General features: G+C 34.9%; 1 protein-coding gene across 1 annotated transcript in view; it reads right to left on the bottom strand.

Moving 5' to 3' along the window:
- LOC136028792 (transmembrane protein 179-like) overlaps positions 1 to 16,539 on the bottom strand; it is a 28,678-nt gene extending 12,139 nt beyond the window's left edge. Inside the window, exons 1-2 of the mRNA XM_065706696.1 lie at positions 16,385 to 16,539; positions 5,089 to 5,265 (exon numbers count right to left, since the gene is read on the bottom strand). Coding sequence (XP_065562768.1) covers positions 5,089 to 5,265; positions 16,385 to 16,491 — 284 coding nt within the window. The 5' untranslated portion in view covers positions 16,492 to 16,539. The remainder of the gene's footprint in view (positions 1 to 5,088; positions 5,266 to 16,384) is intronic.
- Between the last annotated feature and the right edge of the window lie 2,423 nt (positions 16,540 to 18,962).

Genomic DNA, 18,962 nt, shown 5'->3' with positions numbered 1-18,962 from the left:
GTGACGCAAGTTCCATTAAAACTGAATGTCCCTGACTTCGACACAAAAAGTGCCGAAGTCGGGGGAGGTGGGAATAACCTTTTAAAAGGCACAAAAAATTGTTTATACGCAGTTTTGTTACGCTTTTACGGGACGGGCAGACATTTCAAGGGGTGTCAAATCCCTTAAACTCTCCCCTCCCCCTGGACACAACATTGCACTCTAGTGTAACTTAATCAAGTTCTAATATTGCGCATTTCATTTTTAACTTTGGCTGTTAGATCAAGAAATCATTGCTGACCTCTCTGATCTATTTGACGTTTATTTGGAACGATCAGAACTTGCTACTGTTGCATCTACCTTTCTTGTTAATTTTAGTTCATTCCTGAACCTGAATTCCTTGTTAATTTTAATTCATTCCTGAAGCTTTATCATAGCTGTGAAAATTTTTGGTATATTATTGTTCTGCATTCCTAAGATTCTAATACTTCAACGTTAGGCAGCAATTCTGTTGTCATTCAACAGCTAAAGTTCAACTTTATCCACCACATTATACTTTTAAAATTTGCTTTCCATTTTTTGTAGATTTGTACTGAAAATACGTAAAAAAAAACACAATAATTTTATATTATTTAAGCAAGTTTAGATAGTTATCTAGTAAAAAGATATGGCTTGTTGAATGGAAAGATAAAAAACTAGTGAATACAATAGTATTGGTATCATATCCTTTGGTAGTAGTTATACTTGTAGGCTTGTATACTTGTAGGCTTGTCGGGAAACATGTGTTTCCCAGGGAGCATAAACTTGAGAGAAAGGTAGTTAAATAATGAGAAATGAATTGAAATGATCGTTTCTTAGCAAACTTGTTAATATGCCGACATAAAAATCCAAAATCAATACAAACTTCAAGACACTGTCAAAACACACATCTTCCATCTTCTACATGGATATTTGTGATCATTTGAGAACAAGGATCCATATCAATAATCCCTATCATGCAAAAAGTTTCACTTTGTAAGCTTGAGGACGGCAGGCAGCCCATGCCCCTTCAGCAACAATTTGTTGTTAGAGGTCTAATACCCTTAAAGGTAAATATTTAAGAAACAACATTTATTTATTCTACTAGAATTACTGTTCTGTTATGGACAGGTATCTTTATTACTAATATAACTACAACTAAATCTGAATGTTATTTTTAATGAGGGCGCGTATATGATTGTTAGTTGCGAAGATCCAACTTTCAAATAAAAAAGAAAACAATTCACTTTTAGAACCCATTTCTAGCCAACTTGAAAATTCCCAGCAACACCCGCGAACACTTAGACAATAACAGTTACATATTTATGGCAAAAATTTACTACGATTTAAAAACAAGTGTTATAACAGTGTGTTATAACACTTATAAGGAGAAGGTAAAGAATATGGCACTGGACTTTACAGTCCCTACCGGAGGTGATGATCTCTGTTACAAGGCCCTTCAACTAAGAAATGCATCGGAGGGTTGCAGGCAATCCATCACGTGTTTTCCAACACCTTTCCTGTATACCTTCCCTATGTTTCTCCAGTTACCCATTTAGAGCTGGGTCAACTTTGGCTAAGCTTACAGAGTCATGCCACCGATCCTTATTCAAAACCAAATAATTAGCAGCATCAGGACTTGAACCAGTGTCCTCAGTCACAAATGATTTCAAATCTAGCATGCCAACCACTCAGGCACTACAGAGGGATTATTTTGAAATAGCTACTTTAATTTAAAGGTTAAACACTAAAAATTATATATGTAAAGCAAACAGTTATCGCCATTGAAAAACTTATGTTTTTGCCCTAGAATCCTATAATACACAAATTCAGTAGCTTATCCAATCTAATCACTTAACACAAGCAAAGTATTGTCTGATCGATTGAGTCTATCTTTTTAACCTATCTTTACTTACATCAAAGGATTTGGGACCTTTGCACTTTAAGGATCTTAAAACGATTCAATATTAAAAAATATTAAAATAAAATAAAAAGAACAATAGGCAGAATAAAATAAAAGTATATTGGACCAAATAAAGAAATTATTAGAAATTCATCTCCATCTTTTTTTAACTATTGAATTGCTCTTTAGAAAAAAAAGGTTGTCCCCTATAAAAAAAAAGAATAAAAGATGAAATGACTAAAAAAATGTAAAAGAAATGTTACTTACATACATTTATAACTGCTTTAAACATTAAATAATATTATGTTGAAACAATTTGAGGATATTAAGATGCTAAGTCATAGCAAGATAATAGATGTGATACATAGCCACTGGCCCCATTAATATATTTTGATGTATTCTAAGAGTCGCGTATTAAACAGTCCATGTTCTTACATTTTCAATACCAGAATTCCTAAAACTGGGATAGCTATCCTGAAATATTTTATCAGTTCTTGAAGTGCTCTGAAATATTGAACCAAATCAACTTGCCTTCAATTTTGGTTTATTTAACTGTGTTTACTGTTCTTAGCTTTTACCAAAAAAGTTGTCATTGTAGTCTTACAAAATTCCACTGACTCTTACAAAATTGTAAGTACTGGTCTCAATGTTATTTTTAAGTGTTAAATAGGAAAATGACAATGACGCCAAAAGGAGACTGAAACAGACTCCACAAGCTGTCTTGTCAAAGGTGTGCATGTGAGTTCAAATCTTGTTGGGTGTATAAGAAAATATCTATAAGACGCACTTGTGAGGAAAATTGTATTTCCAAAATATTTTAACTTCTAGGAGCATAATAGTAATTCTCCTGGGTGGAGGAGGGGCTGAAAGTACAAAATTGTTTTGACTCTGTTATGACTAAATACGTGTTTTGGCTATAACAAAAGTGTTATGAGCATGGGATTTGGTAATGACAGGTCAAGTATTCCCTGTGTAACAGTATGCTGGTATACCTCCTGTAAAGCAGGCAATAAACAAAATACCTTTCTGTTCCTTTATATAAATGTTTTCCTTTTTTCAGAGGATGACGGTCAGGGGAGGGGGTTAGGTAATAACAGAACAAGTAATTTCCTGTGCAACAGTATCTTGGTATCCCTCCTATACAACAAGGAATAAATAAAAATACGGTTCTGTCCCTTTAAATAAATGTTTTCTAATTTTTCAGAGGACCACCGTGAGGGGAGAGGATTATGTAATAAAAGGTCAAGTAATTCCCTGTGTAAGAGTATGCGTGTATCTCTCCTATAGAGCAAGGAATAAATAAAAATACCTTTCTGTTCCTTTATATAAATGTTTTCCATTTTTTCAGAGGATGGCTGTCAGGAGAGGGGGTTAGGTCAGGCACGTACGCAGGAATTTTTTCGGGGGGCCAAAACCTTCGAAACAGCAGAAATAAATAGCACTTTTTTATTTAGTAACTAAATAAATGCAAAAAGCAGGTATATCGAAAATACAGATTAACTTTAATCTGTAGTATTGTAGCGGATGGGGGGAAGAAGACTGAAGCCACAAAAGTGCGTTTTAGGCTCAGGTTATGTTCACAGCGATTTAGAACTAGTGATTAATCTTTTATATCCCACTGAAAGGGATATTTTAGGGTTAACAGTGCAATATGGGTGCTGTGGGGGTAGTTCTTCTATTGCGAAAACGTCGATTTTAATGAAAAATGACGGTTTCGAAAATTGATCCATTAAAAGATGTACTTTATCCTGAAAAGGGGGGGATAAATGCCCTAATATCAAGGATAATTCTATTTTGCTGTGAAAAGCAAACTCTCTTTACAAAAAAAAAACAGTACAATCGCTAATTACTTTAAAGAGGGTAAAAATTTAGACAGAAAATGGGTTGATAATTGGGTAGCGATTTGACCGGATAGTTGTATGCTGTAAAATCTAAAAAAAAAAGGCTTCACACATGTATCTAGATTCTTAATAAATGTCCTACCTTTGCCAGAAATCCCAAGAAACCATGGGGAAATTAAACATTTCACAAAATTTCGGGGAGAGGGGCGGGCCCGAAGCCCCCCCCTCCAGCGTACGTGCCAGGGTTAGGTAATAACCAGTCAAGTAATTCCCTGTGCAACAGTATCTTGGTATCCCTCCTATACAACAAGGAATAAATAAAAATACATTTCTGTTCCTTTATATAAATGTTTTTTAATTTTTCAGAGAATGACTGTCAGGGGAGGGGATTAGGTAATGACAGGACAAGAAATTCCCTGTGCAACAGTAAGTTTGAAATCCCTCCTGTAGAGCAAGGAATCGATAAAAATACCTTTCTGTTCCATTATATAAATTTTTTATAATTTTTCAGAGGATGACTGTCAGGGGAGGAGGTTAGGTAATGACACGTCAAGTAATTCCCTGTGCAACAGTATGTTGGTATCCCTCCTGTACAGCAAGGAATAAATAAAAATACCTTTCTGTTCCTTTATATAAATTTATTTTCCAATTTTTCAGAGGATGACTGTCAGGGGAGAGGATTAGGTAATGACAGGACAAGAAATTCCCTGTGCAACAGTAAGTTTGAAATCCCTCCTGTAGAGCAAGGAATCGATAAAAATACCTTTCTGTTCCTTTATATAAATTTGTTTTCCAATTTTTCAGAGGATGACTGTCAGGGGAGAGGATTAGGTAATGACAGGACAAGAAATTCCCTGTGCAACAGTAAGTTTGAAATCCCTCCTGTAGAGCAAGGAATCGATAAAAATACCTTTCTGTTCCTTTATATAAATTTGTTTTCCAATTTTTCGGAGGATGACTGTCAGGGGAGAGGATTAGGTAATGACAGGACAAGAAATTCCCTGTGCAACAGTAAGTTTGAAATCCCTCCTGTAGAGCAAGGAATCGATAAAAATACCTTTCTGTTCCATTATATAAATTTTTTATAATTTTTCAGAGGATGACTGTCAGGGGAGGAGGTTAGGTAATGACAAGTCAAGTAATTCCCTGTGCAACAGTATGTTGGTATCCCTCCTGTACAGCAAGGAATAAATGAAAATACCTTATTGTTCCTTTATATAAATTTGTTTTCCAATTTTTCAGAGGATGACTGTCAGGGGAGAGGATTAGGTAATGAAAGGACAACTAATTCCATGTGCAGAAGTTTGTTGGTATCCCTCCTGTAGAGCAAGGAATAAATAAAAATACCTTTCTGTGCCTTTATATAAATGTTTTCCAATTTTATATGCCTGAATAAGAGATGTCAATCCAAGGAAAAGACTAATGACTATGGCAAAATTGCAATAAAAACGTGAAGCCCACTGTACAACAAATTGTCCATCACTTTCTCTCCAAACTCCACTTGAAAAAAGAAGACAATGACCCCTGGAAAATTAAAATTATAAGTTAGCATAAAGAGTACAGGCAGTGGCGTTAACTGGAAAGAGGGGGACATGCCTTCTAGATTTTGGAAGATAGCTGTTTTGCATTCTCATTGAACAGTCCTTTTTCTAGGTATTTCCATTGAAGAAAATCTTTAAAAAAATTAAATTACCCTCGCTTCTAAATTTAGAAAAGATAAACACACCCTCTTCTCTAATTTTTCTGAATCAATGCCACTGAGTATAAGAAAATACCAAGAGATTTATCATAGGAAGATAGGGGAAAAAGGCGGCACCACTTTTACTTTGTTGTCTGGCAACTATATTATAAAAAAGTAGAAGATTTCAAAGAAAATTCGATAGCTAAGATTACTAATCACTTTTTTGTAGGGTTAAAGTTAATATTTCTCAATAAGTAATAGTTGATTTAATTTGTTTCATAAATTACTGAACACAAAATACAGTTTGCAAAAAGTAGGCCTAGCTAAGCTTGTGAGAATCTTGACAAGTTAAGAAGACTAACTGACTTTAGGCTGGTGTTGTTATATAATTTGAGGTTCTTTACCCTCCCCTAAATTTTAAAATGCCTAAAAAGACAATTCCGCATCATTTCAGGTAATTACAGCATTTAAAAGACATGAGTCATTTCAGAGTAAAATCACAGATCAGAGATTTCATTGACTTGGAAAGTCGTTGAGTTAAAAAATGAAACTTGCGGGGATGGATCTAAAGCCAAAATTATACCCATGGAGGGCATTTTCAAGCTAAAAAATGTTGCAATTCTCACAAAAATCCTCAGACACCAGATGAAAGCAGTGATTTCATATTTGGTGCAGCACCAGCACCAGCTTTCACTCTTATCAATTATCTATTATTTCTTTCTTTATTATAGAGCTAGGAGACTTTATCAAAATCCACAAAAGAATTACTTAGCAAGAGCAATCATTTGCTGAACTCAGTTTCCCAGTCAAAATTATGAGATTCTGGTAAAGCCTTGATCTTAGCTTGGAGCAATGATAAGATTTCTTGATTGAATTAAAAAAAAACAAAAAAACAATTCTTTGGTGGAGAACACTCCTTATTTAGTGTTTCTAGCAAAAACCCTGTTATGTTGCCAAAATTTGGTCTCATCTTTTATAAGGATTTAGAATTAAACTGGTTTTAAGCCTTTTAAACTGTTCATCCTTCCCATTCCTCCAATATTATCTAATTTATGGAATAATCAAAATTTAGTCTATATTTCTTTACAAAATTTATATTAATTTGAATGTCTGACTTCTCAAAAGAATACTAAACATGCAATGCTTCAAAATGGTGTCAAAACAATATTTTCAACAGGCAGTAGAACAAGAAAAATACATACTATACTCATCAAGTCGATTCAAGATTTGATATATACTTCTTGCTACATATCAAAAAAGACCAATATTTCAGCTTAAACAATATATTGCCTCATTTATGTGATATCAAAACAAATAACCAAAAAAGGCAATTCAATTAAAGTAATTACATTTTCTGGGTAAAATTTTGATCCTGAATGAATTGGTGAGATCCATCTATCCATGTGCCATCAATTAAATAAGTTGAAAGGGATAAATTGCAATAACTCTTATCCATTTCTCAGCATTTAATATATTTTTTTTATTTTCTTTTTAGTTTGTTTGATCTTGAGTATCAAATGTATAATGATTGGTGAAATTTATTTAACCCCTTTTGAATGTCTAACTTCTCAAAAGAATGTTTAACATGCAATGTTTCAAATTGGTGTCAAAACAATCTTTTCAAAAAGCAGCAGAACAAGAAAAATACATACTATAGCTCATCAAGTTGATTCAAAATTCGATGTATACTTCTTGCTACATATCAACAAAAACCAATATTTCAGCTTAAACAGTATGTTACCTCATTTATGTGATATCAACACGAATAACCGAAAAGGCGATTCAATTAGAGTAATTACATTTTGTGGGTTAAATGTTGATCCTAAATCAATTGGTGAGATCCATCTATCCACGTAACCATCAATCAAATAAGTTAAAAGGGAAAAGTTCCAATAGTTCTTATCAGCATTTAATATATTTTTTTATATTTTCTTTTTAGTTTGTTTGATCTTGAGCATCAACTGTATAACGATTCTAGACCTTAATATGAGTGTCAGTATAACATCAGTAAAATCTTGAAATATTTTTTTTTTCACTTGTAAAATTGGATTGGCCTCTGATCGCTCTAAATTCCCTCCCTCCGCCACAATCTTTTTAGCAAAAAGTAAGGATGTTTCACTTTGTTTAAAATTAAATAATGGAAGAATTCTTCATTTTCAGTGCAAAAACGAAAGTCCAAGCTAGAAATTTATTAGTGCCAAAATGAGCTAAGTCCTGACTTGGTGTAGGAAGCAAACTTGGTTCTGATGCAATATAAACACAAGCCAAGTTCAAACTGGAAGAATCCAGGTCAAAAACAAACTAAATTCTAACTTGAAGCAAAAACCAGCCAAGTCCTGATTTAGTACAAAAATTAGGAAATTACAGACCCTATCCCAATGATACTGGGCTGTAGCCCTTAGTGGTTTTGAAGGTGCAATAGTTCTACTCTAATTTGTAGTAATTCCCTTAGGTTTCATGTTTGGCATGTTCTTCATTATAATTCATGGTTGTGTATTATTTCTTAAATTTATTCAAGTAAGTTTTGTTTGTTTTAAGTTTGACCTATTATATTAGTTTGTTTAAGCATATTTTAGGTTTCAAGTATTACTGTTTACTTTTCTTTGGAAAATTTCTTTTTTTGAAAACGCTTTTAAAATTGTTATTGAGTAAGATCAAGTTTTATAAATGTTTGAGCAGTTGGCTTGGAAAAATTACTAGTTCAACTACTATTGATCTTTAAAGCAAATTTTTTATGATTGTAACTTTTATCCAATAGTCCAGAAGTAGAAGGATATAAAACATGACAACTTTTGCTTGATTTTGATTTTGTATATTTTGATATCTTTAAACAGTACAGCATATTAAAATGCTTTTCGCTTTGGAGGGGAGGAGATTAAATAAGAATCAATTTGGCGAAAGCCAAAAGTTTTGTCACCCTTCTAAAAAACATTCTCACAATACCCCTGATTGCTACTACTTTTTTGACTGATGATCATTCAGAGAAAGGTCCTGAACAATTAAACGTCAATCATTAGAATCAATTCTTATCAATTAATGAACTTATCATATAAAATGACTACTTTCCCTGTAACTACTCTTACCAGTTAATTGGAGATGTTATTAACGACTAATCATTTCAAATTAACTACATAGTGCATAAGTTAAAATTCAAAATTTGAGAAAACTTCACTTCACAGGAGGCATCAAGCCCTAGTGGTTTGTGGGCATGATGTGGCACAGTGAAGGCATCAAGCCACAATAATGCCACGACCACTACAAACTTATCACATTGCAGCCACCTTGACTACTGCTCCAACCAAAACTACTTTCTCCATGGCTATTTCTACCATAATTAATCCATGCACAGCTACCACCATGTTGCTGCTTGACCTCTAATGCCTGTATATGGGCTTAGATTATATACAAAATTGCTCATCTTCATGTTTTTCTGTCGTTGTTTTTTTTTTTTTTCTGTTGCAAATTGGCATCTTGAAGCAACTGGTGACAAGATATAAGTAAAAAAAAACATACAAACAAAGAAAATCAGAAAAATCTTTAGAGTCTTGGGATGTATCAAAGGGGTGGGGGAATTTAATTTTAAAATCTAGGCAGGTAATTTTGCTGTTTTTCACTTTTTCTTAATGAAAATGCCAAAAACAGGTAATTTTCTATGAAAATACACCAACAAATTATTTTTTAAGAATTTAATTGGCATACCTGGACAATGCTGAGAAATAGGAGAGGGTAGGACAATTGCAGCAGTAGCTGCAATCTAAAGTTGACAGCCTAGTTTGGTTTAATGCATAAATTCTCAACAAACATAAGAAAGCAGTTGATTTTGGGGCTTTAGCACTCTTGATTTCATAGCAACATCAAAATGGGAAAAAATAAGTTTAAAAATATTTTGTAGCTTTGTAAAAAAAATAAACCATTAGGGGACACTTAGAAAAGAATAATTCTGCCTCTATAATGTTTTGTCTTCCTTTTTTTGAAATAGGAATGATTAATATACTTGGTAAAATTCTGATGAGAGGTTTTTCACTATCTTAGAAAGTAATTGATTTAGGTGATGAAACTTTCAGGAATGGATCTAAACCTTAAACTATGCCTTGGGGAGATCTTTAGAAATATCTGAAGTATCTGCATCTACCCCTTCCCCTCTAAATAGTACTAACCTTTGACAAACTTGGAGAAACTTAATATTTTGGTCTTCAGGACTACCACACCAATGAGGCTCAAAGAAAGTGTTTTGAAGTGTTTACAAGAAAAAACCAAAAACTTACCTTAAACTGTAACTTGGAGCAATTGAATGATTTTCTACCCAGTAGCATTTCTTCAAAAATTGTCATGTGGATTGATTCAGAATTGTCTTGAATATTAAGTTGGTTTGATTTACTAGGGTTTATGCTCTGGTCTGGGACTCCAAGGTGTCCCATTCCAGCCTCCATTCTTTATTGCTCTACTCCTTGTCAAGTAAGACTTTGAATTCTTTGATGGTCTTACATGATACAGCATGATTGCTCAAAGCATTCTACATGTCTACAACCCAGTTGGTTAGGAAGTGATGGTGTTCCCACCTCTGAGCATTGAACTTTGTGAGCTCCTTAGAATGACCCCTTGTTCACTTTGATGAATAGATAAAGAAGAGACCATGAATTGGATTTGTGTGAATCAATTTTTAAGTGTTAATCATGTCTCCCCTTTTTCTTTGGTAAGTCATGCAGCATAAGTTCAGAGTTTGCAGTCTCATTGAGTAAGGAAGATATTGGCACCCATCTAATATCTATGTTGCTCTCCTCTGTACCTTCTATCATATCCTTGTCCACTTTGTAAAAGGGAGATGCAATTGACATGCCAGTTTCTAGCCTTAGTCTGACAAGACTCTTGTAAAGCTTGGTGATTGTTTGTGGAGATTTAGTTGTGAATGTTTGTTTAATTGTCCCTAAAGCACAGTTTGGGCTAACTACAATCTTTTCATTATGACTTTCAAGATTCAAGATTTTATTTAAACTTCTGTACAACACACACAATATATAAAAAAAAGGGTCAAGCCGGAGACACAAGGTCGATTGACAAAGACCCGGTATAACAATATAGCGTGTGAACTAGAGAACTTGTTTGACTAGTATTACTGACGGAGCCCAGTCTCTGTTATTTGGATACGGCTAGCAACTGAGCTAATGTTTTTAATTAAAGTTTAAATTTCACTTGAGAGCGGACTTTAAAGCTAAACAAATATGTCGTCAATCAGCCAAAAAATGTTTGATGATAGAATGAAGGCTCTGGAAAAGAAGCTAGATTTCATAATTAGCAAACAAAGTGAGTTTGCTATTACACTGTCGTCGATTTCGGACGAGGTTCAAATTTTGAAAAATGAATCGAAGTCTCGTGATTCGAAGATTGTCATCCTAGAAAACCAGCTTAAAGAGCAAAAGTCGAGATGTGATACAATCGAAGCGAAACTACTCGAAATGGAAGTTAAAGACCGTAAACTCAACTTAATCATCCACGGATTATCAAAAGAAAAACAGCAACAGACAGTTTTCGCGAATGTGTCAACATTATTCTCATCAACAATGGAAATCACGGATAACGTTCAAATATTACAGTGCTACCGAATGTCTCAGAAGTCGAACGTGTCTACCCGTAAGCCGACCGCCCCTCCAGTTTTCCTCTCAGTATCCTCAGAAAAAGATATTCAATGTATTTTCAGATCAATATCGAAATTGAAAGGAACAGGGGTCCGGATCTGCACGGACTTGCCGACCAAATTAAATACTGTGAGAAATGAATTACTGGCTAAGGGTAAGGAATTACGAGATAATGGATCCGTACAATTTACACGCTTGAAGCAAAAAGGTGCCAAATTGTGGCTTGAATACAAATCGGATTCAGAGTCGCAGTGGGAAAAAGCGTAAGATCACTAAAGGCGACTAGTGTGAGAAAATAAGGTCTACTCCGCTCTTGATTGATATATTTTGCATTTTTGTGTTTGTGTGATGTTGATTATTTACTTTCGTGTGTTACTTAGGCTAGCTTGGTTCAAGATTCTCTTCATTAGTTTTGCCCCAGTTATTTCTGTTCACTTATACCTACTCAATATAAGTTTGCTCGAAGGATGGCAGGTTTTTCATGATTCATCAATGGCACGGGGTCCTTGTCGCGCGGACTTGCTGGCACGAGGTAGGATCTTTCCGACTCTTTTTAAATGAATTCTAAGTTTGCGGTTGTGGGGGGACGCGATAGGCTGGCAGCTTTGAAGGGGAAACCTCTAAACCTTTTGTTTCTTTCTGAAACTTTTAATGTTTTTGGCCAAAGGGAAAATAACACTTTTTCAGAAATAAAACCGTCATCGTATGTTTCTCCTGATGAAATAAATAGACTTGAAGATAATTCGAAGAGAATTGGATTTATAAACACACAGGGACTAAAAGTTCTATTGATGAACTAACCAGATTATTGCCAAGAAATCAAATTGATATTTTGGGAGTTTGTGAAACATTCATCAGTGATGCGACAAAACATAATGTTAAAATTCCGGGATATAATTTCATTGAAAAAAGTAGACAAAACCATGGAAAAGGTGGCCTCGGGTTATTTTTGAAAGAAGGAGTGCATTTTAAACGTCTGCCAGAGCTCGAAAAATATGACGTTGAAAAATTGTGTGAAATTTTGGTTGTTGAATGTCAGGCCAGAACCAAGAAATTACAAATTTTTGTCGTTTATAAGCCTCCGTTGGCACCAATCCCGCTTTTTATGCAATCTTTGGAACCCTTATTAGCATCTTTAGACGATAAAGATGTTGTGGTCATGGGGGATTTTAATATAAATTTACTGAATTATGATGAAAATACTCAAACAACCAAATTTATTTCTCCAATGACATCAAAATCACTGATTTCCTCATGTACAATACCAACGCGGGTTTCACTCACTAGTGCAACTCTCATCGACAACATATTTTTAACAACACCAGCCACGTCTTCACAAGTTGTTTTAACGGATTTTTCTGATCTTTTTTTGTTAATTTCCGATGTGAAATATCAGCTTCAAACAAAAAAAGCACCAGAAATATCACACCGGATTATCAACAACAAAAATATGGACTGTTTAAAGGATAAATTGAATATTATCGATTGGTCTCGTGCATTTGATGCTGAAGACGTAAACTCTGCAATGGCTCATTTCTTCAAAAAATTTAACGCTGCTTTTGACGAGTCATGCCCCAGAGTAAAAACACAAAAAGGAAAATATAATCAACCCATTCAACCGTGGATATCACCCTCCCTTTTGACCTCAATAAAACAAAAAAACTGTCTTTATAAAAAATTGTTATCATTCCCAAGCAAAGAAAATAAAACAACTTTCAAAAAATACAAAAATCTACTTTCAAAAATAATATGTAATGCTAAAACAAAATTTTATTTTGATTCTTTTAGAGAAGTAAGTAAGTCACCAAAGAAAACTTGGGAGCTAATCAATTCATGCTTAAATCGATCACCAAAAACTTCTGCACCATCAGAAATAAAGGACGCTCATGGTCATATAATTGAAAGGGAGCTAGAAATAGCTAATTACATGAATTTGCATTTCGCGTCAATTGGACAATCGGTAGCCAACAAGCTCCAACATAACCTGCCCTATGGTCAATGTGATTATCGTACATACCTTGTAAAGCCTTCTGTAAAATCTATGTTTTTAACACCGGTAACAGAGAAAGAGCTTGCCAATATTGGTAAGCTTTTGAAAAATGGGAATTCCCTGGGGATTGATGAATCGTCTATGAACATTGTGAAAGTTGTTTTACTGAGTATTAATAAAGTAATGTGTCATTTGATAAATCTGTCATTTAGATCGGGAACTTTTCCGGATTCATTTAAGAAAGAAAAGGTGATACCACTGTATAAAAGCTCTGACTGGAGCAATTGCACGAATTACAGACCGATATCTATTCTTTCAGGCTTTTCTAAATTAATGGAGTGATGTTTTTATAATCGAGTGCATAATTTCCTTACTTCAAATGATTATTTTTCAAAAAATCAGTATGGGTTTAGAAAGGGACATAGTACGCAGGACGCTATCCTGACAATGGTCCAATTTATTCATGAATGTCTTGATAAAAAAATGATTCTGGCAAGTATTTTTTTGGATCTTGAGAAGGCATTTGACACAATTTGTCATGAAATATTGTTGTTTAAATTAAGCCATGGCGGGATACAAGGACCAGCACACGATTTTATCAAATCTTACCTAACAGGTCGATCCCAAGTAACAACTATCAATAAAACAGTTTTGGATCCATGCTTATTGCCCAATTTCTGGGACCACTGCTCTTCCTAATATACATAAATGACTTTCTATCAGCAACAGAAACCAACAGCCTGAATGTCCTTTTCGCCGATGATACTGGATCAACACTTGCAGGGAAGTCGGAAGATGATGTCAAAGAGAAGCTGCAAATCGTGTTTTCCCAGCTGATTGTATGGCTAAAAGCTAATCTTTTGTCATTGAATGCCGCCAAAACGAAATTCATCATTTATAGTAGACTTGGACACAAAGCAAAAGGAATTTCAACTATAATTGATCAGGCTACAGATATTCGAATTCAAAGGGTAACTTCACTCCAGTATCTTGGTATAACTATTGATGAAAATCTATCTTATAAAGAACATTGTAATAGATCATGCGTTAAAATCGCCCAAGGAGTTGGTGTAATGAGGAGGCTTCAGCATTTTTTCCCCTATGAAGTTCTACAACTCATTTATTTTGCCTTGGTGCATTCCCATCTAACGTATTGTCCCCTAATTTATTTAGCAACTTTCAAATATCATATAAAACCAATACAGACTCTTCAAAACCGGGCTCTTCAAATTTTGCAAAGATATTTACCATCACCTTCTTCCTATCCAAATAAATCTAAAACTGAAACTATATATTTATTAACTAATATTTTGCCTGTTTCAGAACTATTCACTCTTCATTCTTTTATATTCAAGGTAAAATATAACCGCTCAGAACTGCCTTTGTACTTTTGTACAAGAAATTTTTTCCCTGAGCAACCTGACCATTTTTATGAAACCTGTAATAAATGGAGAATGCAGCACCTGAAATTAACCACTGAGAGATCATGGTTCTTGCCATATTTTTCAATCATGGGTTCATGGCATTTTTATCTACCATATATTGACTACAGTAAATCTCTCCCACATATTAAAAAGAAACTTCATTCTATCCTTATAAATAAATTCAAGAATCAGTAATAAAAAAAAATCTTAAAGTGAATAGTTGTTTGTTTGATATTGATAAGGTGGGCTCATTTTTTTTTTTTTTTATTATTATTTTTTTTTCAAATAAGTTGCCAGTCATCAGTCACCCTCGCTTGCACACTGTTTTTGTTTTGTTTTTCGGATTGATATTTGCAGAGTGTCAGCTGTTTTGTGGGTGGGTTCCCGTCTACTGGCAAGTCGTGGATTTATTTATATTTATTTTATGCATTTGTTTTTGTTTCTTTTTTCTGTCAAATAGGTGTGGCAGTCATAGTTGACTGGCAGTCAACTATGACACCCAAGTCTATTTCCTCTGTAACAGCAACTAGGGGTTCTCTTTGACCAGTTATTTGTTTTTGCATGGTGTAAATATGTTTTTGATTTTTATTGCCAAAATGTAAAACTTTACATTTACTTGAATTAAATTCAAGTAGCCATTGTCTAGCCCAGTCATCCAGCTTGTTGAGATTGGCTTGGGTTGAGGCAGCCTCCACCCAAGATGATGCTGCCCTGATGAGCTTAGAATCATCTGCATAGAGTGTGAGAAGGTTTTGGATTATTTCAGGAGCATCATTGATATATATGCCAAAAAGTGATGGCCTCTGCTAAGAACAGGTATAGGTGATGATACCACAAATACTCCTTTACCATTAGTAACAGCAACTCTTTGGGTTTGTTCTCCCAGGAAGTCTACAATCCATTCAATAATGTCCAAGTGGATGTGACAAGCTTGAAGCTTTCTTTTCAGCCTTAGGTATGCGACTTTGTCAAATGCTTTTGCTTGATCCAACAAAATCATGTCCACAGGTGTCCATTTTTCCAGTAGTTTGGTGACTTCATTGTATGACTGTATTATGTTTGTGTCTGTGGAATGGCCATTTCAGAAGCCATGCTGATTTGGAGACATGATGTTGTTGTATGTCAAGTGCTCAGTGACAGCATCATTTATGATTCCCTTGGGAATCTTTGAAGTTATTGATGTTAGTCTTATTGGCCTATAGTTTTTAGCTTTGTCTTTGGAGCCTTTCTTGTGTAACAGTAGCTTTTTTTCTAGTCAGAGGGGACAGCTTTTTCCTTTAGTGATTTCTTGAAGATGTTTGCTAAAGGTAAAGGTAATCTGTGTACCAGGCTTATGCATAGAGGCTGAAATATTTATTCAGTAATAACAATCAGTGATGAGGTAGTTGCATCCTTGTAAAGGCAAAAACATAGCCAATAGCAACCAAAATAAGTCTGAGCTGGTGTTGGATTAAAAAATGGATACTAAAATGGTGTTGGATTAAAAAACACTCTATTGAAATCATATTAGTTAAAAACCTTATCCAGGAAACTTATAGTCCCTTGTCTAGAATAATAAGGAAAATCACTTCTTTGCAATGAAGCATCTTTTTTTCTGTTCTCTCCTTCTCTGTAGCTAGCAAAGCCTTGGATCATCAGAGTGAGCTTTTAAGAGCTTGTTTTAAAGGAAATTGCTACATCTACATGCTTTTTTAATTAAGAAATTTTACAAAAAGTTATCTATTTTCCATGTCATTTCTTAAACCTTGCAAAGTTCCAAGATAGCAAGAAGTCACTAAACTAAAATTTTACCCCTTTTAAATGCCAAAGGGGTACATCTAAAAAAAGGTGTAATGGTAAAGTAGGACTAAGCCTCAGATAATCTGGGCTTAAGCAGCTAAGGGTTCAAGCATCACATTCAAAGCTACAAACTTACGCAAAATCTTCTTTGTGTAAAGAAATAGGAACTATAATACAAAAGGAGAGAACAAAGGCAATTAGCGACCCAACTAATTGACTGACAAGGATTCCATTTGATTTCATGTTTTCAAAATTCGTATTCCATTGCTAAATTTTCGTTGCCAAAGTGAGATGTAAAAATGAGACCCGAAAATGCTCTTTGCCACCGAAAAGACTGTCCTCTCAGACTAAGGTATATAATGCTTCATATGACATGCAATATATGATACATGACACCTATGTGATTCCTTGCATAACTTACAGATTTTGAACAAAGTGGCTTTTCAAAATTTTTATGGGATCAATTTTGGTAAATGAGGGTGTTTGGAAGGTAAGGCTAGTTATCCTCCCGTCACTTTTGAATTACTTCTATTGTTCATAAGACGACCCTTTCCATATAAAGTGCCTCTGAGCAGGGATCCCCAAGCTTTTTCTCGTGGGGGGGGGGCAAACTTAGTAAATTTTATCAAATTCCTTCCCGGTTTTGTCGAATTTTCTGAAGAAATTGAGAATTATACAAAATGTATGCCAATGTGCAAAGTTTATGCCAAAATTTTGAGGGGTCTTACGCTCCTTCCTCCTTCACTTCGATCAAATTTTGATCATATATCTTTAGAAAGAGTAAAGTTAAAAACGAAATGGGAAGAGGGCTGATTTTCCTCGACTACTTTTTGGTATCCTGTTTAACATTTAACATGTCCTGAAATTTTATATGTAATACTCTCAGCTGTTCTTATGACATTGCAGACGCATCTTTTTGATAAAAAGGATGCACATCGTATCTTTAGAATTAGTTTATCATATCCCTCAACTTTCCATGAAGTTTCACCTTAATGCCTTTAGTCTTTTTAAACAAACCTAGAACGCAGATCCTCCCTTTTCCTAATGATAAATCCTGCATGTGAAAAAGAGCAGATCACATAATTTATAATCTTGACCTAGGAGCTGCGAGGAGGATTGCATCACAGGAGGCAGATTTACTAGAACTTCGCTGTTTTGAGCAAAATCGCTTTTTCAAAATTTGGATCGGTGACGATGGAAAGAAGCATCTAAAAAGAGCTTAGTGACAGGTTGCCCTCCGATAGCTCTTCAACGTAACATATAATTTTTAACTTAATACTCTTAATCTTTCTTTACATATTGATAATAAGTTCTTCCTGGAACCAGCAAGCACATATTGTTTTAATTATGTTTGACACCTTTCTCAAGATTTCCTTAATTTTACTTTATTAACCTAAACCTTCCAGGAGACCCAGGATCAAACATGCTCTCTTTTCTAATAAAAGTCCATACATGCTAGCAATGGGCAACTTGCACAACTTATAACCCTTGCCCCTGAGCCTGATGGAAGAGGATTTGATTCCGAAGGCATAGTTATTTGACCTTTGAACTATCTTGAGCAAAATGGCAATTTCAAAATTTTGATATAACGCATTAGGAGAAAAAGGGAATGGCGGGGAAGGGCTGGTTACCGTCTGGTCATTTTTTATTCTTAAAAATGGCACTAAAACGTTCAATCGAATGAGCCTACTACAAAGTTTATATGAACAACCCTTTCATAAGAACCTTACTTATTAACTACAAGCAACTTGCTTAACATACAGCCTTTTCCCACATGTCTGGGGGCGGGGGTCTTCAAACTCGGGAGCAATCACTTTTGATTCTCAAAAAGGAACTATAGCTTCGGATTACCAATCAAATGAGCTTCCTCCAAAGTTTACCTTTTGGACTATTTTGAACAAAATTGCTATCTCAAAATTTTGATCGGATGCATTTGACTTCAAATCTCCAATCGAATGAGCACCCTCCAAATATCTAACAGCCATTCCTTCTATTTGAAGTGCCTCTGTAAAAACGTAATAATAATGAAATATTTAAGCCTTATAGCTTTTTATTATAAAAAGCCATAGTACTTAGCAACGGCAAAAGATCCTTCTTGTTTTTCAAGTGAGATGTTGTAGAAGTTTAATTGTTTATTATAACCCAAGCACCTATAAAAAGAAAAAGCGATATGTACAAGCAAGCAAGCAATCACTCATACAAGGAAGAATAAATAAAACACTATAAATAAGACACTAATGCAAGCAAAGCAAGGTGAGTATTCTACATCTCCTCTTCTTTATAAGCTACTACTTCAAAGATCCAAGGGAATGACAGGTTTGACTAACCGACCAGAACGAGCGGTATATTTGGTATCTCTCGGCATCTGGGTAGAGACATCCTCATTGCTCTGAGGAGGTACAGCTATAGGCCCTGGAGTTCTAAGGGCAAGAGGAGACGTTAATGCTTGCTCTAGAGATGACGGATCCGAGAGTACTTGTGGCAACGGTGTGGTTCCAAATGGCGAGACGTTTCCAGCTCCAAATGATGGGCCATCGAAGATGGGTCTTGGTGAGGGATGAAGAGTATTATCTATTTCGGTCCCTAGAGGATCATCATTTGGACTCATTCGGGGCCTGATGTGTCGTCGGTTCCTCTGATAAGTTAAGCCATTTTGAGTCTTCACCAGATATGAGCGGGGAGCATCTTCAAAAACTTTGATTAAAAATGCTCTT

The sequence above is a fragment of the Artemia franciscana genome, chromosome 7 (genome assembly GCF_032884065.1).
Source record: "Artemia franciscana chromosome 7, ASM3288406v1, whole genome shotgun sequence".
Classification (NCBI taxonomy): Eukaryota; Metazoa; Arthropoda; class Branchiopoda; order Anostraca; family Artemiidae; genus Artemia; species Artemia franciscana.
This window is presented reverse-complemented; position numbering and strand designations above follow the sequence as displayed.